Here is a 23,465-nt window from a genome sequence, read left to right as displayed (position 1 = left end):
GAGGAGCTATATACAAGAATGTTCATAGGAGCACTGTCTGACACACACAAACAACTAGGAAATGAGGCAAATCTCCACTGACAGGATAATGAATAACAAAAATGTGGCGTATTTTCCACACCGTATCATTATACAGCAGTGACAATGAATGAGCTTCAGCTACTTGTAACAACACGGATGAACTCAGAAACCCAGCGTTAGGTAACGAAGAGACATGTCCAAAAAGACTGCATGTAGTCCTTTTTATAAGGCTTCAAATAAGCAAAGCTTGTGTAGGCACGCACACCTGTGAGATAAAACTATTTTTTAAAAGCAGGGGAATGATAAACACAATTCCTAGGAGCAGTTTCCTCTGGGGAGTGAAACAGATCACCAGGACAGGGAGGAGAACCAAGGTCAAGGGAAATCATTGGTGATGCCGTAGCTCTGTGCTTCTGTGACATGTGGCATTATCACTTCGATCTAAGCATGTCTACATACATACATGATGTATATACATACATGATGACTTCCCTGGCTGACACGTAAATTTCAGAGTCCAAAAGCTTAGAAGTGATCTCATCCAAACCCCTAATTTTACATGTGCCAAAATAACTTCCAAACTGCAAAGGGACTTGCCCACATTTACTCAACTCTTTAGTGACTATATGGAGATCAGAACTCATGTCTTGTAACCCTGAGTCCATTATTCCTCCTTCTATTCTCACCCCCAAAATAATAATAAGTAATAATTCTAGTGATTATTAATTATAATAATTACATATAATAGGCAACATGTATATAATATATAATAATTTTGTACATATATTTTTTGCAGTGGTAAGTAAAAGCAACATTACACTGTCACGATGACAATGGATGGATTAAACGCTTCTGCTCCAGAAGAGAGGGTAAGAAATTAGAACATTGGGATCATACTCCCTGAGCAAGCAAAGTCAAGTTTCTCTCTGCCTGTGTTCTATTTCGAAGGACCAAACAAATCCTATCCATACTAAAGTGTTACATTTACCTTGACTGTGATTTGTGGCTCTTTGCTATCTTAAAACAAAATGGCAGCCCAGAAACGTACCGACAAGCATATTTTCTGTAAATAAGATTTTAATAACATTTTGAAGATGGATGTGATGTGATATATACTTGACTCCCAGGGAAGAAGGAAAAATGTGTTTTAAAAGGAAATGTCCATTTTCACCAGCAGTTTAAAGAAATTCCTGACATTCATAAAAAGAATTGGGGTGTATCACGCCTATCTATTTCACTTATTTAAAATATTTGCTTCCTCTCACCCCCAAGAAAGAATGAGAGAGAATAATTCAATTAATCTAAACCATTCTATTCAGTATGCGGGTGCCCCACGTGTCAAAAAAACCTGCCATTTTCTTGGTGGGCCTCCATTCCTATATATACACCTTTCACTGTGTGAGAATCTCATTATGCTGAGCCCGGTCCTACTTTTGAAGATCATGCATTTTATTTCCACAACATGACTGCCAGATGCTTGCTACTTACCTCCATAGCAATGATTTTTCCAGTACTAGAGAAAAACATGTATTGAAAGATGATTTGTTCGCATATTAGCCTTTATGAATGATTTAAGGACTCTTTATGGTCTGATAGTCACCAGAGCTATTCACCAACTATTTCCAGTTTTCTTCCTGGGCCCCTTGCACTTCCCTGCCCCGTTGAGGTCAGGTAAAGCCCTGTGACTTGCTCTGGTCATTGGACTATGTACAGGAGTGAGGTCCATGACATTTGGGAGGAAGCTTTTTTTTTTTTTTTTAATATTTTATTTATTTGACAGAGAGAGACACAGCGAGAGAGAGAAACAAGCAGGGGGAGTGGTAGAGGGAGAAGCAGGCTTTCAGCCGAGCAGGGAGCCCGATGCGGGGCTCGATCCCAGGACCCTGGGATCATGACCTGAGCCGAAGGCAGACGCTTAATGACTGAGCCAGCAGGCGCCCCATTTGGGTGGAAGCTTTAAGACTCAGTGTAACATCTGCCATGTTCCGTTTCTCCTGAATTTGGCACCTGCAGAAACATGGATATGAAGTCTCTCTCAGACTCCCTCAGTGAAGATGGCTCACAGCAGAGTCCCCCAAAGGCAACTTGTGATGAGCTTTCCACGTGACTGAGAAGTAAACCTTGTATCAAGCCCCGAGATTTGGGAGATAGCCCACATTAAGTGATTCACAGGGAAAATTTGGATTACATCCCATTTTTGTCCACCTCACTAACTTTAGGTAAGATGTGACTCCGCTATATATCTACGCATTCTGGAAAGTATTCATTTGGACACTGTACTTTTCAGTCCACAGTTTTTCCAAAAGGAACACTGGAGACCCTCACTATGGAAGCGACGCTAGTTTAAAATGGGAACTGAAGGAGAGGCAATGACCAAGAGAAATCAGAATCCACATTTATTGATGAGAGATATATACACAAAAGTTAAAACACTTAGTGAAATATTGGATTCACAGATTGCTTCCAGTATATAAAGAATATCCAGTTATTTTACCCATGAAATGTTACAGTAATCAGTCCACAGGGTAAGAAAGCTCAAGGTGAAAACGAAAGATCTCAACTACCCCAAATGTGCGTTGCCAACAAGGCATCTCCTAGTACCATATTGAAGAAATAACCCCAAAATTAGTTGAAGTTTTTTTTTATCTTCAGTCATTAGTCTTTAAAAGCCTGTGTGCTATCGATGCTCTGGGCTACATGACTTTAGACCGATGGGGATTGTGAAGTTGAGGGAAACAATTATTCTCATCTTTCATTCTGGACACACAAGCATCTCCAGAGGAAACCCTGCCTAAAGGCTAGCTTTCTTTCAGTGGGGTTTCCATCTGGAATCTGACAGGAGTTGAAGAGGCCACGTTTTCCAAGAAAAATGTGCCTGTTCCAACATCTGTATCCCCTCACTCCAATCACTGGAGAAGCCACCAAAAATTAATGTGCTCTGTGCCCTCACAGGATCATGCAGGCTTCACGCCTTTTTGTGAGAAGAGAGGGGCACTCAGTGTCCCCAACTGCACGTGGCCATTTTTCTCTGTCCTTGCGGAGGAGGAAAGGAGTTACAGGAAATTTCGATGCTACAGCATTCCATGTAGTGACAATGAGACAGAATGTGTGTTTTAGGAGGCAAGTGTATATTTGCATTAGTTAGGTCTCGTTGTCAGTCACTCAAAACACGCACACAGAGCCTATTAGGTAGAGGTCATACGCCTTCATGTCTGTGGGATCTGTGCTTCATCAGTTGCCTTTCTGCAACCCCAAAGCTACATACTGACCATTCCTGGGCCTCTAGTGCTCTTTCTATGGATATCTGTGCAGTTTACTACCAGAACTGTGCTTCTGTGGGGCTTTGCCTACATGGCAGTTAGTTAACCTGACTCGAGAAACCAAGGGGGAAAAGGTTCTTCAGAACCTCTAAGTCATGAGAATCATGATCAGTATTTGGCAACCAGAGAGGCAGACCTTTACCTAAGGACAGGATGCTAGCTAGCATGCACATAAGCAGACTAACCTTTTGTCTCTCTGAGTCCCATCCACCAAGCAAAAGAGGGCTGTAGCTAAATGTCCTCATTCTAAACCTACCTAAGCCTAGATCATCAAAAGCTCCACAGCTGCAATCACCAGGCATTAGACGGACGTCAGATGACCTTTCACTAAGAATCGTGACACACATCCAACCCTCCCTTGCTCTGAACTGCGTATTTACAAAGATGCTAGACACCCAGACTTTCACACAATCATTGGTACAAAGGATTCATAGAGAAGTTCTGCACTGATACATACCCCTAAATCACATTTAAGAAGAGGAGAAGTGATTCACTAGTTATCTAAGAGGGAAAAGAAGGGTTTTCAAAACACCAATCGACATGTCTACTGCATTTAGATGAAGAGCCAAAAATAACATTTAAATTAAATTAAAATACATCTCTACACCAATTTCACTGAAATTACACGTAGATACCTACATTATAGCTACACAAAGTGCATAGGCACTGTTCTTCATGCGTGAACCAAGTGTCACCGTATACACACAAGAACGTCATGCTTTGAACAGCTATCTTGTACTTGAAAATCACAGATACAATCATTGCCAGTTGAGGGCACTTCTAATCTGTTTGCTTATTGAGGAACAGCTTCAAATATATACCAGTACACTTTCTATGGAGTTGACTATCTTTTTAAAACATGGCAAAAATACTAGCCCTACAACCATATCAGAAAGTGTGTTTGGCAGAAGGAAGACCCCCTTGTCTTTGCAGTGGCTACCGATTTGCCTTTTGGGGAAAATTACATAGATTGTTATTCACCTGAGGACAGAATCTACCTGGGCTTCTTCTAAACAATTTCATTGTGACTCTAAGCTCCCACCTCCAGCCCCAGTGACTAAGAGTATTGCTTCATAGCTGGTACTAATAACCTTTTTCTTAAAAATATGTGCTCAATTCACATAACAATGTGACATTTACTACCAATTTGCTTGGCAAGAATGAACTGCAACAAATCTGTCTTGATTTGCTTCCTAGCACTCACTCTCAAGCTCTGCTATTCAAGGTTTTCCTAAGCCAATTTGGACATAAATTATTGGGAAGGCAGGGGAAGTTCTGATATAGAAATGATCCCACTCTTATCACCTTATTTTTCATCTTCTTACTTCTCTGAAATTTGAACACTTAGCTGGAAAAACAAGGCTTGGTGTCAGGACTAAGGAATTAGCACCATTCCTCAAGTTTAAAAGACTAATTGCTTAAATGCATATCTTAACCAGCTAAGGGATTGAAGTGATTCCTTGTTCTTTATGGTCATTTTGTTCATTGCATTGCAAAGGACTGGATTCTTAAATTTTTCAAATGCGGTTATATGCTCAGGAAATAACTGATAGCTCTAAGTTGCTGTAGAAATGTCTTGTGCTCTAATTAGTTATAATTCTACATATGTGGTTATATAGAAAATACCGTAAGAAAATATCTGTCTGCAAAATTACAGATACTAAATAGATTAATTCAGTCTACGCTGAGTTCTTTGTGATTTATGAAGAATAGATACAAACCTATAACATTATTAAAGGCTAAATCAATATTAAACATATAATATCCAGGACTATAAAAACATTTCCTCATGCTCTTTATAAATAATAACAAAGAAGCCCAGGGATTTGTTTAAAAAAGAACGTAAGATGGGGCTGGAGGAATTTGTGAGCGGGGTGCGATACTGATCACCAGGCAATGGAAGGGCAATGGATTGTCCCTGGTAATATCGGTTCTTACCAGGAAGCCAAAATATATCTGCTGGCAGCAAGATCAAATTAGATTCACAGTTTGCCAGTTCTCTCCTTAAGCCGTAGAAAACAAATAGAAAAACAATATACAAAAATCCTCACAAAAGTAGTCTTTTATATACAAATCTCTAGAACGACCAGATAATCTGATCTGTGTGTTGTTCAACATGGGAATGCAATGCTGAGGTTCCCCAGGGGGAGAAGGAAGAAGGGAGAAGTTAAGGTGATTTATGGAAAGATCTGGATGCCCAAGGTTGAGTTCCTAGTAAGGAAAATTACTCTCCTGGAGTAGTAAGTAAGCAACCAGCGGGCCAGCTTCCTGATCACACATCTCAGAGGACTCGCTGTGCGGAGGAGAAACCTCAGAGCTGTGCTAGACCAGCTTCCTCAGCTAATGTGTGTGTTTCTCTCCTACCAGAGGCAACAGCCATTTCTAGGCAGGCTGAATGGTTGCCATGGAGAGAAACAGAGCCCCAGAGGGAGCAAGGCTCTGATGGCATCATCCCCGTCTCCACAGGGAATGACGACAAGGGTCACAGTCAGCTGTTAGGTTCCAACACTCACCCAGGGATCGGGGGTGTCTCCAGAGAGACTGGAGAGCTGTGATGACCCATGCTCTGGGTCATGCGTTGACTGTGCAAAGCAGTGGGTCTGTTTCAGTAGCCAGGTTCAGTCTCGGCGCAAAAGGGCCCTGTATGACAATCAGAAGAACTTTAAAAATCTCAAAATGGGTACTTGGTCTGGAGGTAGGCAGGTGAAACCAGGCTGGACATAGGAAAAAAAAAAAAAACCATCAGTAATTATTTAGGATATAATCTGAGTGAATGAAGTAAGAATTTGTGGGCTTCTCTTGCTTGTCTATAGGTTCTTCTATGGGTCAGTGGAGAACTAGCCTTTGTCTTGCTGTCCTTGCTTCGGGTCTTCTGCACTCAAAAAACAAACAAACAAACAAAAACAATGAAGACCCTAACCCAGTCCTTTCCATCCTACATTTATGTCTTGCTTCCCCAAACCTAAAGAGCGGGGCTTCTCTGGCAATCAAGTAAATACCAAACCTATTCCATATTTAGCAGGAGTTTGGGCTCAGAGCAAGGATGAAAGCAGGGGCCCATTGCAGCAGTACCAGAAAGTGCAAGAAGGTGTCCAAAAGCCATGCTGGTGGCATGCACCTTGCAGACAGACCATGCACTTTATCTGCCCTGGAAATCCCTCAGGCATGGAAGGGCACAATGATAACCAGCACAACTCCACTCTTGTAAGGTAGAGCTTCTCTATAGCTATGATGGGATGCCCATGATAAAAACCAACCAAGACGACCATTTGAAAATGAATTCAAATATCCCTGCAGAGAAAGGACTTGGCCCAGGCTCAGCCGCTTGTGCTCGGCTGTGCATGTCTGTGTTTAAGCAGGGAGGGAAGGTATTGACAGACAGTTGCTGTTACTGTGTAAGTCTTGCACCAAATTTCCTAAGAGTGTTCAAGTTTATTTGCCAAAGACTCCCAGATTCCCGTACTGGGTTGGCAATTAGGACGGTGTGCGAAAACTGTGTGTTTTGGGGTCGGAGTGGGCTCTGTTGCTACAGTGGGAATGATCTAAGGCCCTGAGTGAGGCTCTGGACTCGCCCTACCCCTGTGGCAGCAGTTTTCTCTGAGCTGAATTGCTACTTCTACTAAGACAATGAGTTAGGCAAAAGGGCAGTTTTGTCAAAGGATGTCTGTTTGTATCCCAAAACACCAAACTACGGATTAACGTGGCCATCTTCCAAGCTTGTTGTAAAACATCAAATGAAGAGAGAGGCTTGAATTTAATATTGCCCCAAGGGGATGAAAAACAATCCAAATTGATTATTCCTTATTGTGGGCCACTCTGACTTAAAATATAAGCAAGTCATACTTTATAGTAGTAAGCCTCTTATGAAAAAAAGAAATTAAAGCAGAGATCATAATATCATGGATCCTTAGGGCTCGAAGAGAGTTTTAATCACTTAATCCAACCCCTTCACTTTGCATATGGGAAGGAATGAGGCTTGGGCATAAAGCGACTTATCTAAGTTATACAGCTAAAAGCTGGCAGAGTCTAAGTCAAATGTTTCTTGTACCCAACGGCATTATTTCTCATCCTCCCTACGTCATTATGTGAATTCACTGTGTTAGGCTATGAAATGAGATAGTATTCGATTAAGATTCCTTGTCATCTTTTCTAGAACCAACCCTTGCACTAACATGTGGTCTTTTACTAAACTGTCTCTTAAGCAGCAATGATGACAGGTGGAATGAGAAAGGAGAAGGAAGAGTGGGCAGTTGGGTTTTCCTTTTGGGAAAACCACAAGCAACTATAGCATGAGCAGCTTTGGACTCGCTTCACCTAAGGAGAACAGTCTGCCTATAGCGCCTGCCCAGGTTGGCACTCGGCCCTTATTCTAGATTTCAGCCAGAAAGTACCAGAGATACTGAGGCTGTTGATCTCTGCCAGCTAGATGTACAAAACTCTCACTTCAGAATTCCTTCGGGCTCTTTGCTTAAACTTAATCTTTAGAGGAGATATAAAGCTAAGTGAAATAAGCCCATCAGAGAGAAACAAATACCAGATGATTTCACTCATATGTGGAATTTAAGAAACAAAACAAAGGAACAAAGATAAAAAGAGGCAAATGAAAAGGCCAGACTCTTGAATATAGAGAACAAACTGCTGGTTGCCAGAGGAGAAGTGAGTGGGGGGGATGGGCAAAATAGGTGAAGGGGACAAAGTGTACACTTAGCGTGACCCTAATAGTCCAAGAGTGCGTATTACAGTAACTGAAAAAAATCTCATTGGTCCTTTTTCTTGCCTTGGAATGAATTTATTTGGAGAATAAGGAAAGCGATACCAGCAACCTAGACAACTGTATGGCCCCAAGACTCAAAAAGCAGGGAAGAAGAGCCACCTCCATTGGGTTTTAACTGCTGAGCCCTTTTGGCCATCAAGCCAAGCAAGAGCTGCAAAGACCTTCTCATCAAAAGTCTGAACCATGGAAAAATTCTCTCTGAGCATGTGTGTACTGATTTGGACTTACTGCCGTGTTTCATGGGAAACTATAGCACAGATAGATTCCTTGATTCTGACAAAAGTACAACACTGTACCATAACGTTTGCTCCTGAGAACCAAAGGAAGTGTGGTATTTGCAAAAACATGGCAGGACTGGGTTTCCTTTCAGGGAGCCAGTAGATGAGTTATCCAACTCCGGAAGGGTTTCTTGACTAGATATGCTTGCAAGTGACATACTTCCCCATGCAAGGTTGGAAATGACCTGAGGCCAGCTACTCAGTCACTGGGATTCCTGATATTTCCTACCAGGAATACATCTCCCCATAAACTGAATTTCCCCTAATCCCTTCTCAGTTTCCACCACTCTAAATCCAGGAGTGAGGCATTTGGCACCCTTTCTTTCGGCTGACCAATAGTTGCAGAGGAGAAGCTAATACTTTTCTTTTACGGGACAAGGTAACTTCCTCAGGCAATGAGACTACGGGCTGTGTTTCCACACCCAACAGGAAATAAAGAATTGAATCTGGCATCTACTTGGTTCAGATCTTATTACCTGAAGACCTTTATTGAAGATCTATATGATCTAGATGATTGCCTTGATTCTGTGATGCTCTGCACGGGAGGCACATCCTCAAAGACCTAAGGTAAAGCCTTAGCTTGAGAGATAAGCCATTCTTCCTGCTGACTGGATTTAGCTCATTGAATTGTAGTTGGTAATCAAATGGTAATTCTACTTGGGTTTCTCAAGTAGGGGCTTCTCTGGCAATCAAGTAAATACCAAACCTATTCCATATTTAGCAGGAGTTTGGGCTCAGACCAAGGATGAAAGCAGGGGCCCATTGCAGCAGTACCAGAAAGTGCAAGAAGGTGTCCAAAAGCCATGCTGGTGGGCAAAAATTATAAAGGGGAGGATGAAAGTCTGTTCAGTTGATTTTCCCTCAAAATGATTCGGATTCCTAAAAAGAGTGAATGAGTCTGTAACAAAATGGTGTTGCCAAAGCCCTGACTTACAGACCTTATGGGTTGCAGTGTATGGATCTGGCCTCTTGTGTCTGTATATAACTTATGCATCGTCAAATATTAATGAACTGTTACAAGCATTTATATCTGTGTTGAACCTATTAATATAAATCTGTGCATATAACGGAAAGATTATACGTATCTTATTTAGAAAAAGGTTCTTAGAGGTATACTCTGGATCTGTTTGTTCTGTTTATGGCACTCATGCTGGCCAAGGGAAGCCCAAATGGGCATGGCATAAGAAGAATGAATGAGACCTAAAAAAATAGAGAACACAGTCATACGTCAGCTCTACATACATCCTGGATTTTCAGGTTAGTCCTGAATTTGACAGATTATTCAGTTTAAATATGATGTGAATTTCCAGATGAAAGTGATTTCCTAAGTATGTTCTCGTGAAACGTATTACAGGTAGTCTACACCAGAAAAACCTGTTTTGTTAAGCTGTACATCTTGTTTCTTCTGAACACATTGTCCCCTTATATATTTATAGGATAACTAGGAAGACAAAGCAAAGCAGGAAGACATTGAGGCGGAGTCTTGGGAAGACGATCCCAAGACCACTCTTTTGAGAAACATGTCAGCGTGTACAAGTGCTAAGCTGGCCTTAAACAGCGAAACCCACAAACTCCTCAGTGCCTTGCCTAGATCCTTCTCTCTACCGTCAAAAAGCTCTTGGGAGCACCACTTAAAGACAATCCATAACAGTTTCACAGCTAAATCCAGGAACTGTCCCCTTGACCCACAAGATCTGCTGTAAAGGATGCATTGTCCACTACTACATTTCAGCACGTCCTTGGTGACCCAATTAACTGTCCATCTAATGAAAATGAAGACCAATAATATTTAAAAAAAAAAAAAGGCAAAAAGCTGCTTAATACTGCTCAACAGTGATCCTTATCTAAAAATAACAAGGGTTTGAGAGACAAAAGCAATTGGAATCTTATGTCTCTTGCATGTTCCAAAGGTGTCTGGTTTGGAAGAGAAAAGTCACCAAAAATAGGTAATAAAGGGTATGTGATGCCTATATACATGACCTCTTCTCAGAGCATTTGGACCCTACGACTATTAGTGTGTACCCCAGCACCCATCTGCTGGTCTCTGATGACCACCTGACTCCTACGTGTGGACCAAGGTTCTACACGCTCCTCGCAGTCAGTCAAATGTACTTATTTCTCAGTGATTCATGTTCAAGTTACCAGCAAACTCCCAAAGCCCGCAACCTTAGGAAAATACTGTGAGTTATTCAACAGAAAATGATAGTAGAGAAACTGACAAGTTTAGTTTGCACAATCCATCATCAGGATTCACTGGGTGCCAATGGTATACAAGGCACGGTGCTAATCCACTTAGATTATTTACTCCCTCAAACCATGACAGCCTTGAAGACGCCATCTGTGAAGTTGTGAGGAGCCATCATTTGCTCCCATTTCGTGGCTCAAGGCTGCCTTGACTTTGCCATGGGAATGTCACCTTTATAGGATTTTGCACGTTTGTTTTCTGTTCCTTACTAAAGAGAAGACTGGGAAGCAGATTGGCTCTGCTTTCAACTGTGCCCCGTAAGTAGTTTTAGGTGCTTTGAGAGAATACAACAGAAAGCTTTCTACATGTTAGATCAATGACGATGTTTTGTTTTTTATCGAGAGACGGTATTAAGAGGCGCAGCCAATGTAACTGTCCTCCACGTGTGAGGAGAGTCGAATGATTCGGCCTTCTAGGTTAATGAGACTGTAACTAAAATAATTTGCTGATTAAAAAAATCTCCTTTTTTTTTTTTGTTAGAAGTCCAAAGAAGAATTTTACGGCTGAAACAAAGAAAGTAAAGCATCAATCAAATCATCTCACTTGATTTCACTATGCCAGGTGAATGCAAACCAAACACAAACGAATTTGAATATTTGAATCTGGTTAAAGTTTACATTGGTTGTGCTCTCTTACTTTTGTCAATATGTACAGCGGCCATATGCAAATTACATCCTAATCCATAATCAAATTGAGAGCAAATTATGAAATCTACTTTGAAATTTCAGTGATTATTTCCCCAGACTGGATAGGGCAGAGCAGAAACTCAGTGGGTTCCGTAATCAGCTGCCTTGAAGAACACGGTTCCCACTACCATCCTCTTTGAAATATTTAGTTGAAAGAGTATACAGAAGATAGATTCTGAGTTCCCGAAGACAGGGAATTGCTTTTAATCAACCCATGGGCAAACTCTACAAGACATTTCAAGAGAATTACGTCTAGGGGCTTCTAACAGAATCTCTTGTGCATAACAAAGCAGAAGCACAGAGAACACTTGAAGGAATCACACACTGAGTGTCTGCTCTTTATCCCAAGTCCCCGGAGTGTACCACATCGCTTTAGTCATGCCCCTGGGAAAAGAGCTTCCGAGGCTCTGCATTTAGACAGCAAAGGGAAGCTGGTAAGAATGTGTCTTCAATTCAAACTGATTCCTCCAGCAATCTCCGTTCAGACAATAATACAGGTGAGAAAATGAGGCAGTTACAAAGCATCACTTGGCAAAGACACAGCACCGCGCCTATCACTGACTCACAACAGATCCTCGAAGCCTTGGCTAGCAGATTAAGTAAACACAGAAATAGGTGCACTTTTTTTTCCTTTTTAAAGACAGCTTGTTTATATTCTCTTTTTACCATAAGATACGTTGGGGAGTTTGTTCAAAAATTTGCTGAGAGTCATATCCTTATTTTTCACGTTTCCACGGTTCTTCCTCAACTCCACAGTCGGCGGACTTTCCGTTGGCTGCCAGAGTCACCTGAAAATAATTATCATCAGCATCCAGCTAATAGGCCACAAATCTGAAAACCACCCCACGGGTTATGCGGAGGAGCACCAGATCCAAGTTACGCTACGTGACTTCCATATTAGTTTTAAATGTCATTCTTTCCCAACGGATTTGGAGCCCATCTTGCTTTTCAACACAGATTTGTAAATATTGAAAAGTCCACATTTGCCTTGGGGAGTATTGAGGAGCTAGAGATAGTTTGCTATTTGGGGGATAACGTCTACTATGCTTTTAGGGTTGTGGGCGTGTCAAACTACACACAGACCCATCATGTAAGAATACAGTCCTTAACAAAACAGTGTCCTTGTGCTACTCCCAACAACCAGAGAAAACCCCCCAGAACTCGACAGCTAGTTCTACACATGCGTGTGGAAGGTTCAGTTCCAAGGAGGCCAAGTCGGCTTATACATGCCCAATTGCAAAATCAGAAATCGTGAGGGTCTGGATACCAAATAAGCTATCCAGGCTTTAAACATGAAAAAGAAAAGAAAGGATTAAAAGCCAGAGGTCAGTGACAAGCATACCTAAATGATTTCAGTGCAGACATTTCATAATCAGGTATCACCACCAGCCTGTCTATATTAGGGCTTCCCTGGCTCTAAGTGAACTGAACCCTTACACCGAACGGGAGGTGTACCCCTCCACTTCTAAATTGTTTCCTAGCTTACCTTCCATCTGTCTGTCCTCAACGTCATGTGCAAACTTAAACCCACGACTGATATTCCACATAATGGAGAGACTGGATTTATGGAAGCATTAGGATATGGAGACATGACAAATGCAGCAATGTTTGAAAGAAATCTGACCTTCTTCTTACCCGAGTGGAAGTGAAACGCATGCATTAGGAACACATATAACATGCTAGGGACAGACAACTGAACCAGGTGCGTGAAAATAAAAGCTACTCATTCCTCCTCTGATCCCCAGCAGCCCCCATATTTTTCTAGAAAGACCATGCAACAAGCCATGACCACCCCACGTGCAGTTACTCTGATTAAAATTAAAAAGTTCAAGCATAACGTCAAACTATGATGACAAAGGAAAGAGTTTGAAAACAGAAGAGGCCAACGCGATGCCACGATGCTTGAAGTGGTTAACATTTTGACCAGAGCTGCAGCAAATTTGTTTCCCCTTCGGTGAACTGTCAGGAAAGACCACCAGGAACAAAGTGTCTGCCCGGAGAAAGCTGCCTGTTCACTCCGACCTTGAATGTGCCTGTTTGGCTTTGAGTGATGAACCAGATCAATAGCTGTGCAAAATTATAAATCACGTTGAGGTGCCTCTGGAACACCAGACAGCACCTGGGGGTGGTGCCCTGTGTTGTCATCATGGTTGAATACTGGGGCCCGTGTTTCCAAAGTGGCCGGGACAGCAGCTTTTTTTCTTTCTTTCTTTCTTTCTCTCTCTCTCTTTTTTTTTTTTTTTAGCATTTCGTTTTTTTTCTGGCTGGGTTCAAGGAAGCTGGGGCTCCACTCCCCAGTCCATCCCATCTCTCTCTCCTCCAAACACCTGGGTAATAGAAAAGCAAGAAGGAGAGGGAGCCTGGCAGGAAGCATTGATATCTCCCATCTTGGTGTTTAAAAACAGTGAGACGGAGAATGGACCAGAAGGTTTAAGCCTTATCTTTACTACAAAATTAGACATGCACTTTGCTGTCCTCCCATGCCCATTTCATGGCTTTGCAGATCATGAGCACTCAATAAACATTTGATGAATGATCAAAATATAGGAGGTCATAGGAATGAGATGGCAGTGCTCAACTAAACCCCACAAGGCACACAATAAATACTTGTTAAATAGAACATAAAGCCATTCCACAGCAATATGGACCCTTGTTGACCCAAACTAACATTTTGATGGGGAATAATCCAGCACATTTGTTTAGATGTGGGAAACACTAACTTTCCAGGAGAGTGGAATATGTGCTTTAGGTACATCTGAATTTCTAATAATTCAAAACATTTTCACTGAGTCAATTAATTTTTGCAGTTGTCTCTTGATGCGTGAGTCCTTCCTTAATTTGTACCAGAGCCTTGGCTCATCCACACATGTACCTGATATAGAGGGGATGAGCAGAAGACTGTTGCTGGTCCATTAGACTTCTGGATCTATGTTACAGTCCAGTAAAGAGAATCACTTCTATGTTACCCTTAATTGTCTGGCAGAAGCCATGGTGTATATTTGGAATGACCCAGAAGTAACCCAGGAAGAAATTAACTATTAAATGAGATCTTGTCAACAGGAGTCAAAAAGGTATCAGAAATCTGTATGGGGTACAGCTTGCCCTCAGTTGCTGCCTGGAACCATATTAGTAACCCAACCCCCGGAGTTGATTCTGCTCACCTGCCAGGGTTTCTCCAAGTTTGCTTCACTCTGGTCATGACACTCTGTCTTTGAAAATGTCAAGTTAGTTACAATGAAGGCTAGACAGAACCCATCAAGCTTGAAGACTTAGCACCCAGCAGCTTGTGAAAGAGTCCAGAACACCCATGCTTCAGGAAAGATGGTGCTGCCACTGTAGGAAATGTAGTGTCTATGGATAATTGTCCTGAAGGATAGTTATCCTTTACTTGAAATAGCTTCCCCATTCTTGGAGCAAAGTGACTACCAGTTCAAAACTCACCTTCTCACAAAAATAATTAAGAGAAAGATAGTTGCGCAAAGTTGGGTGGGCATATTTTTGACCAATATGTAATACACAGCAAGAAGGAATAGTTATGCTACGTAAATGAAGTGATTCTGGGTATTTCTCTTGATGTTTCATTCAAGGAATAGAATATTTGAAATCCAGCAAAGCCTTAGAAACCAAATTTTTCGGAAGAATGTTCAAGAAAACCAATCAAATTTGTGGAGTGGTTGGATGGGGGGATCAGAATGACTGTTTTACATCACATGGACGAACCAAGCAACTGATTGGCTCTCTCACTGTTAGACTTGATGATTTCCTGCCACGTTAGACACAGAGTTAGATGATCTGGGACGCACAGAAGCTTGGGTTACACAATCTTTCAGAGAAATAAATGTGACAATAATACATGCAGGGATTTTTGTGCTTGTCTTAGGAAACGGAGCATGCACTATTATATACAGGTCTCAATATCCATGAATGGGAAAGGTACCTTGCACTCATCTACTATGACAGAGTTGTGTGCGGCATAGACACATTGATTAGAGTTGCTTTCCCTATGGTTCTTCACGTCATCATAAATGGAATGAGTCTTGGTCATTTCAATATCTTCGTGCACTCGATGCTGGGAGTCAATGGTATCCAGCTCAGACTTGGAGAGGTGATAGACAATCCCAGCCCCAAAAGAGTCCCCCACAACATTGACTGAAGTTCTCATCCTGTCCCTGGGAACAAAGAACAGAAAACGTTTAGTGAAGAAGCAGTGACATGGAGGTCGAGAGGTCAAGGTCTAGAGCCAGAGAAACCTGGGATTGAGTTCTGGCTCTACTTTTCCCTCTTCCTGAGCTGGGGCAAGTTACTTAATCTTTACAAGCCTTGATTTCCTTGTTGGTCAATTGGAGGTAACAATCATACTTCTCTCATCAGCTTGTGTGTAAATTAAATGAGATCATGTACATAAAGGGCTTAGCAGAACGTCTGATAGATGATAAAAACCCAATAAAAAACAACAAAGAAAAAGGAGAGAAGGAAGAATTGGAGGGAAATTGTTCTCAGATCTCAGAATTAGCACCCAGGCTCCAGACACTGCGAGCTGTGTCCAACAATTCCTCTTGATTTAAACCATTCTTCAAAGACTCCAGATTACCTCCACTCATGTTACTTATTCATTCTACCTGTGAATTCTCCTGTAATAGAGAATTCATCTCTTCGTAAGGATTCATACTGACACTGCACTTCCCTCTGCACCTCACTCTTCCCCCAACACCAACATATACATGGACACAGCTGAGGGATAAGACACACAGCCCACAATTTTCTCCCTGACCAATATGTGCAGTGACTGTGTGTCCTGGAAAACCAGAACACTTTGTCAGGCTTTCTCTGGTAACCTAAAAAAATTAAATCTTCCAGAGTCCCTCTTGAATCAGGAAATGTCAGGAAAAACCCTTCCTCAAATCTTGTTTCCCAAGTTCTGATTTGAAAAAACCGGATGGTCCAGAACTCTCCTTCTTAGAAAGTCAGCACTGGGAAAACTAAGTTGTTAGGAGTAAGTTGTGTTCTCTTGTCCATTAGTACAAATTGGTGTGAAGAGTCCTTTTAACCATGTGTATGGGATACTCGAAGTCTGAGAGAAGGATGCTGGAAAATCAAAATCTTTTTTCTAAAAAAGAAAGAATTTAGGCAAAAATATTGCTAAGACATCTTAGTCCAGGACACTCTAGCCTTGAATTCAAAAAAATATATAAGGATATTAGAATTAGTTCAAGGCAAAGTGGAAGTCTTAATTGGTTCTTAGAACAAAGGCCTAACATAAATTCTAGTTGCTACTATTAAATCTATTTCTCATTAAAGAAATGAAGCTGCACCAGGAGGAGTCTGGCCTGTGAGCTTGTGAGCCAGCTAGCCTCTGGTTTCAAGTGGGAAGATGTTCCCCATGCAAAAATAAAGATCAGAACCCTTCAACTCTCAGGGGCATATCTCCATCTAAGAATGCTACTCTCTTCCCTTCTGCTTTGGCGAATCTGCCTCAGGGCGATAAAGTCTGTACATGAATGAAGACTGGCTCTTGAGGTCCTCCACAAAATTAGGCACCTGAAGCCGAGATTGGTAAGAAGCCCTAGTGGAAGGGGATGATGATAGTTAAGAAAAAATATGGACTCTGGAGACAGCGTGACTTGGATTCAAATGCTAGCTTTTTCTTCTACTTGTTGGACAACGCTGATCATACTTAACATTTAACTGTGAGCCTTAGTGGCCTCATCTGTAAGATCAAAATAATAAAAATGTCCACAACACTGGGTTATTGCAAAGATTAAATAAGATAACAAAGTGCTCAGCACAGAATTCTCTGAGACATTTAGCAAGAGCTCACAAAACATTAGTTATTACATGATGTGTACTTTATTACTATAAATCTTATCAAGTCAATTTAAATATGGTTTTGGCAGCAATTAGGTAGAATGCCCAAACATGCCGAGTTAAGCTACCATCTCCGCCTGAAAACATTAACCCTATTTGCAGGGCAATTCCTAGGGTCGCACTCCCAGCTAACCAGCTGATTTATTTGTCCATCACATAGCTGTGGTCTCCTTTGTTGTGTTTCAACTATACTTTCAATCCCTCCTGGCATGTGTCCTGAGCCATGCACCTAACATCGTTGACCAATTGTTAAATTCCAAAGAGCGCTCAAGTCTTCAAGAGGAATTCTGAGTACCCATTTATATCATGGCCCAGAAGGATCTACATTATTGGCAAGTAGATGGACTGAAGGCAGTGGTGGTGGAGAGGATGATGATGATGGTGATGACAATGATGATGATGGGAGCTGATATATCACATTTAATATGTATAGGAATATGCTTTACAGATATTACCTTGTTTAATCCTCTCCACAACCTATAAGAAGTATTATTATCCTACACTTAAGAAATGAAAACTCTGAAGTCTGGAGAGATTAAGTGGCTTCGTAAAGTTACACATCCTAATAAAGTCATAGAACCAAATTCGAGCACAGGCAGTGTGCCTCCAGAACCCACTGTCTGCCACATGATGCAAAGTGCCTGGGAGCCAGGCAGCTCTGATTCTGAAACTAGCTCAGCCACTTACTAACTGTATAACCTCGGTCACTTCCTCTACCAGAATTTTCCTCATGCAGGCAAAATACCTATTTTATAGGATTTCAAGAAGATAAAACGAGTTCCTGACCCATACTGAATATTCATTATATGCTGGCTCCTTTCCCTTTTGGGAATAGCTATCACTCATACCCCCATCATGTGGGCAAAAGCACAAGATACTATGCTCAAGGGTTAATGACATTTTCAGTTTAATAAATCCATTGCCACCCAAATGGGTGATATAAGTTTACAAACTCTTGTTTCCTCCACCCTTGACCTTTTCTGACATCAAATCCCAACTCTCCAGAGCAGCCACTGAACCAAGTTTTTGGAATAGAATATCTCTTCCATACCCTCAGACTTCCGTGAATTTGAAAATGAACTCTGACCAGAGGAAATAGATATCAGGCCAGGAATGAATGGAAGACGGAAATGGGCAGAATCAAAGCATCCTGATGTTTGACACCAAAATCAAGATGGGAAGGGCCCTGGACTTAGGACTAGAACCCTAACCCAGATCTTCTGACTCTCTTACCTAGAGCAAATCACCTCTCACCTGAGCATGAAATATGGAATGGGGCTAATCCTGACCTCACAGGATATTGTGAGGGTTAAATAAAATGAGAGAAATATTCAGCACACCTTAAGTACTCATTAAAGATCGCAGGAGCACATGAGCATCCAAATGGCTATGTAGAAATAAGAAGAGAACACAGACTCTAATACTTGCTGAGCTCTTTGTTAGTTCATTCATTCATACAATGAGCATCTTAGTGTGTGCAGGGCAGTATGTCCCGTGCCCTGTCAACAAAGAACAAGAAAAGGCCCTTCCTATGCTCCCTCTTCCTCCTAGAACCCACACTCTCTTTACTTGTCTGTGTCCCCCATAGAGTGAGATAAATGTTCTAATAGGAATAAGTGCTGGGTGTTATGGGATTTTGAAGGTAGGACATTTTCTCTACACTTGGGCCCCAGGAAAGACTTGAGTAGAAATATCTCAAGTTAGGTCCCAAAGATAAGTCTGAGATAATGAGCTACAGAGAAGAAATAAATAATGTGAAATTGAGGGGATAAGAGCACCTAAGAGCATTCAGGAGGCAAATGAGTGTAATGAGAGGCAGAAGGTAAGAACCGACCAAATCATGTATGGCTTTATCAGCCAAGTTCGGAAGTCAGAGCATTATCCCAAGGGTGATGAGGAGCCACTGAAGAGCAAGACCATGCTTGTTCCAGTATGAAGGATGGTCTGAAGAAGGATAAGGCTGAAAGAGCAAAATCCACTTAGTGAAGATGTGCTGGAAGGTTATGAGACAGAATTACAGGATTTGAGCACTGATTGGTTATAGAGAATAAATGAGAAAAGAGGCAAGGGTTCCTCTCAGGCTTCTGATTTTGGGAAATCAGTAGACAGTGCCACCATACGTATGGGATACGACAGGTTGGGATGAGAAAGGTTCTCGTGTCAGCTTGAACATACTGGGTCTGAGATTTGGGAGCCAGCAAAATAGAGATGTCCACAAGTGCTTGGGAATATGGACTAAAGATCAGGAGCGACGACTGGGCTGCACATAGTGAGTTAGGAGTCGACACCTAAAGCGGCGATGGGTGGCTGCCACAGGTGTGTTTGGTTCATCCTTGGAGAGAATGGAGAGTGAGAAGAGGAGACAGTCTTGTCTAGGACCCCGAGGGTGACCAACATTTAAGGAATGGGAACAGGCATAAGAGTCTGCAAAGGTGGAAGAAAAATGGAAGAGTTTGGGGGAAGCATGTTTCAAAAATAAGGTGTGGTGGACAATGCCAATTACTGCCTAGAGGTCAGGTAAGAAGAGAAAAAGTGCCCCTGGTTTTAGCGACAGAGGGGCCACTACTGATCCAGCCAGGGCAGTTAAAAGCCAGAGACAGAGAGAGAAGCCGCCTCACCAGGGTTAGAAAATTGAAGGAGAAAGATTAAGTGGCGACATTATTTGTTATCAACTTATTCTAGACAGCTGACTGAGAAGGTGAAGGGAGGGAAGGGAAGATGGGGGGAGACGGGAGATAGAATTTTTGGTTTGCTGCTGAGGCCACCAGGGGAATGTCTGACCAACTCCGGGGAAGCCCAAGTCTGGCCAAAAGCAGGATATGGGAGTTTACGGTTCACATGTGGAAATTTCTCCAACAGGCAAATACTTTCATTTTGTCTCACAACCAGCCCTGACTGTTCAGGAAACCCTGCTGACCTCAAGTACTTCAAGGCTACTTGGTAAAAAGCATTTTAGAGTGCTTGGTGCTATCCTTGAGTCTGGACACTGTGTGTGAGAACTGTGAAAAGGAGACAGAGGTGAGGTTAGAATCTTTCACTGAACGGGATCCACCACAGACGTCATAGCTCTGGGGCCACCAGGAACCAAAGATGAGAGAGGGTCTTGCGTTAGTCACCCTGAGGCACCTGGTCTGGTTCCCTGGGAGAAAGGCAATTGCCAAGGTCCTCTCTCTCTCTTCTCTATCTCTTGATCTAAATCCTCTGGCAGGAGGATGTCAGAATTGTCTGAAAGTCCCGGTTCTCATGAAATAACAGAGCCAAGGGAGCAGGGTCACCCAAAATGCATCTGGCTCCTTGTATTGGGCTAAACCATATGAAATTGCCGTTTCAGTGATTCCCTAAGGCCAAACACTGGCAATTTCACGTGATTCAACTTCGCATTCATAGACACAAACCATCACGTCTGCCTCTTGGAATGCAGGGTGCACAGTGTGGCAGAGGGATCACCCGAGGCCCCAGGCCTAAGAAGGCTGGCACAACCCGAAGCATCCAAGGGCTAAAGCCACATGGAGTTGAGAAGGGAAGGAGGGCCCACCGAAGCACTGAAGAGTGTGAGCTTTGGATGGGAGCCTGGATTGTGATCCAGGCTCCAGCAGGGAAGGGACATAGCTTTTCCTGCTCCGCTTTCTCATTTGTAAGCTATGGAAAGTAATCCCTCCATCCAAGCCTTTTGAGAAGAAAGTAACTGCTAATGTGGCCTGAGTGCCTGTCATTAAGAGGTGTTCTGCCAAACTCTGCATATAAAAGGCCTGACAGAGGGCCAGACACGGACCCAGTTGGCCCTTCTGCCTCCACCTCCCCATCGCTATCATCAGGAGTCCAAGTGAAAAGGGGAGTAGACCACTTCCTCTTTTGTTCCTCCACCAAGTCTGGTGCGTTCCTCTTTTTGCACTTAGCACAACTCAGCTGGGATTTTGGACTGCATCTGTCCCCTTTACTAGACTATCAGCTCTTTGAGTGCTGATACCATTTGGTACTGGTTCATGACATGGGCAGTGTTGGGGGAGGTGGGTGGGCAGGCATGTGAGGGAGTAGGGGCAGGGATGGATTGTTAAAGAGGGCAGATAAAGTCTAGAAAGACAACTGTCTTTTGTTCAGCAGATGTCTGGCTGGCTGTCTTGGTGGTGAGAAGTTCGGGCCAGGGCAAGATGTAGAGGGAGGAAGAAGGAGAGACCAAGAGCCCAAATTACCTTGCCTGCAAAAACCAGAGAGGTGTCCTGATTGCTGGGGGTGAGCACAGAGATGGAGGGGAGGGGGCCCAGCAAGGCACGGAGAGATGGGGACCGAAGGGCAAAACAGAGCAGAGAGAAGAGCCTAGGAGGGGGATGGTGGGCACTAAAGGATTTTTTTTTAAAGAAAAGGGGTGCTTCATATTAAATTGTTGTTTCCATGCTACCTGAAATTATTAAGTGATTACTTCAGTGAAACAAAACTCAAGATTCAATGGTAGATAGAGGGACATTTTCTCTTTTTCATCTTACCACTCTCTTGAGCTTTACCCCACCCCATTTTTCCGTATTTTTTTTTTTGTGATACTTTAAAAAATGATTTTGCTGTGCAGAACTGTAGCCCCACTCCCACCCCACCCTGATCTGTAATTTCACCACCTTGAGTCAGGGACACTTTGTCAAGGGAGGGAAGGACTTAGGGGGAAAGGGTCACATCCCATGCTGAGGTCGACATAGACTGGGTAACATAGAAAGAATTCTATGGGACTGAAAAATCAAAGAAAAAGATTTAAACGTAAACCCCCAGAATCTTCAGAGCTATGGCAGATGTAGGAATTGGTTTCCTTGTCCACCAGACACGGAGTAGGCCTTCAATCAGTTCTGTGTGTATATACGCATGCCTGCGTCTTGAATAAGAGAACGAGAACCCAGGTTGGTGGGCCCGGACCCCCAAGGAATAGCCAGATTGTCTGGGTTTGAATCCCAGGTCAGCCATTCAACATCCACTAAATCAGGATAAGCTGCTTTTCCATGAGCCTCAGTTTCGTCAACGGTTAAATGGGAATAATACATTAGCTGCCTCATAATTTGGGGCAACTTTTGAACAGGTCCATGTAAAGTGCTTAGAACACTGTCTAATATTGAAGGAGCACTTGGTGAGTATGAGCTAGCAGTATCCTGAGTCCTTTCCATTGTTTTTATTGACTGGATGCATGAACTGCCAACTGGTGTTCAGAAAAGAACTGAGGGGCGCCTGGGTGGCTCAGTCGGTTAAGTACCTGACTCTTGATTTCAGCTCAGGTCTTGATCTCAGGGTCGTGAGCTCAAGCCCTGCTTGAAAAAGAATCGAGGTGCTGATATACCCACAACCAGGGACTCCTCTTCCCCCTTCCCTATCTTTAATCCATGGTTTCTGGAAGCGAGGTTCCTGGCATGCATCCTCAGTATCACTGGTGAATGTCAATTCTTGGTCCCCATCCCAGACCCCCTGAATCTCCAGGAGATTTTGGCGCATGCTCAAGCTTGAGAATCACTGGGCTCTATTCCCTCCAAGGAGGGAGGCTAACAGGGAACTTCAGAGCTCCCCCCGCAGGAAGGAGGTCGTAAAGTCTTCCTAGTAAGTTCCCATTTCAAATCTATCCCCCAGCTAGTAAATGTGTCCCCAGAAATGATCTCACCAGCAGTCTTATATGATAAATGGGTCACAGATCCACTTGGGTTTCACTGTATTTTGGCTTTCCTTTTGCCACCTGTGGCCAGACCCGGTTATTTATTACCTCTTCCTGGTACTGGTTCCCTGTTTTCACTCCATCCTGCTTCCTTCCAAGAGAGAAGGGTGTCAGCGAGGTCTCTTACAAATATCTGCCGAGAATTCCTGACACAAAGGGCTTCTTGGGCCCTGGGGAAGGTTCTGGTTTTACCAGCCCCGCCCATCCGGTGTTCGAGGACTCCTGCATTTTTCAGGGCCCAGAATCTTGGTTTTCACCATGACATTTACAGAGCGGCCAAGCCTGCCCATTGAGAAGCATCCAGGGCTTGGCGGGCAGTGATGAGGCTGGCTGGCCTCCAGCAGTTGGCAAACATTGTGGCACATTAAATGTCACTGCAGGCTTTGTTTGGTTTTAAATTGAAAAATTGCTAGAGTTATGAGAGCTTACAAGGTTTGCCCGGAGAGAAAAAACAAAAACAAAAAACCCTCACCTTTTCTTTTTCTCTGCTTTCCCCTGACCGAATATTTTTCTAGGGGATGGCCAAACTCCCCCTGCACCTCTGTGTCAACTCTTCCCCCTAACCCCATTCACACTGTGATGGATACCCAATGGCCACG

The 23,465-nt window shown here is 42.8% G+C and overlaps 1 protein-coding gene and 1 long non-coding RNA gene across 4 annotated transcripts in view; one reads left to right on the top strand and one right to left on the bottom strand.

The window, feature by feature from the left end:
* Nucleotides 1–896: 896 nt before the first annotated feature.
* Nucleotides 897–21,591, top strand: LOC145716150 (uncharacterized). The gene is made up of 3 exons (XR_014138592.1): nt 897–9,054; nt 9,195–9,650; nt 9,830–21,591. It is a non-coding gene; the product is annotated as an uncharacterized LOC145716150 (long non-coding RNA).
* Nucleotides 2,405–23,465, bottom strand: part of SLC1A2 (solute carrier family 1 member 2) — a 142,082-nt gene continuing 121,021 nt past the window's right edge. For all 3 annotated transcript variants that reach the window (XM_081798356.1, XM_081798358.1, XM_081798357.1), the window contains exons 10-11: nt 15,262–15,493; nt 2,405–12,112 (exon numbers count right to left, since the gene is read on the bottom strand). In XM_081798356.1, coding sequence (XP_081654482.1) covers nt 12,041–12,112; nt 15,262–15,493 — 304 coding nt within the window. In that variant the 3' untranslated portion in view covers nt 2,405–12,040. The remainder of the gene's footprint in view (nt 12,113–15,261; nt 15,494–23,465) is intronic.

This window comes from Leptonychotes weddellii, chromosome 11, assembly GCF_054177405.1.
Source record: "Leptonychotes weddellii isolate Sample4059 chromosome 11, ASM5417740v2, whole genome shotgun sequence".
NCBI lineage: Eukaryota > Metazoa > Chordata > Mammalia > Carnivora > Phocidae > Leptonychotes > Leptonychotes weddellii.
The sequence above is the reverse complement of the archived record's forward strand: the minus strand, read 5'-3'. Positions and strand labels throughout refer to the sequence as shown.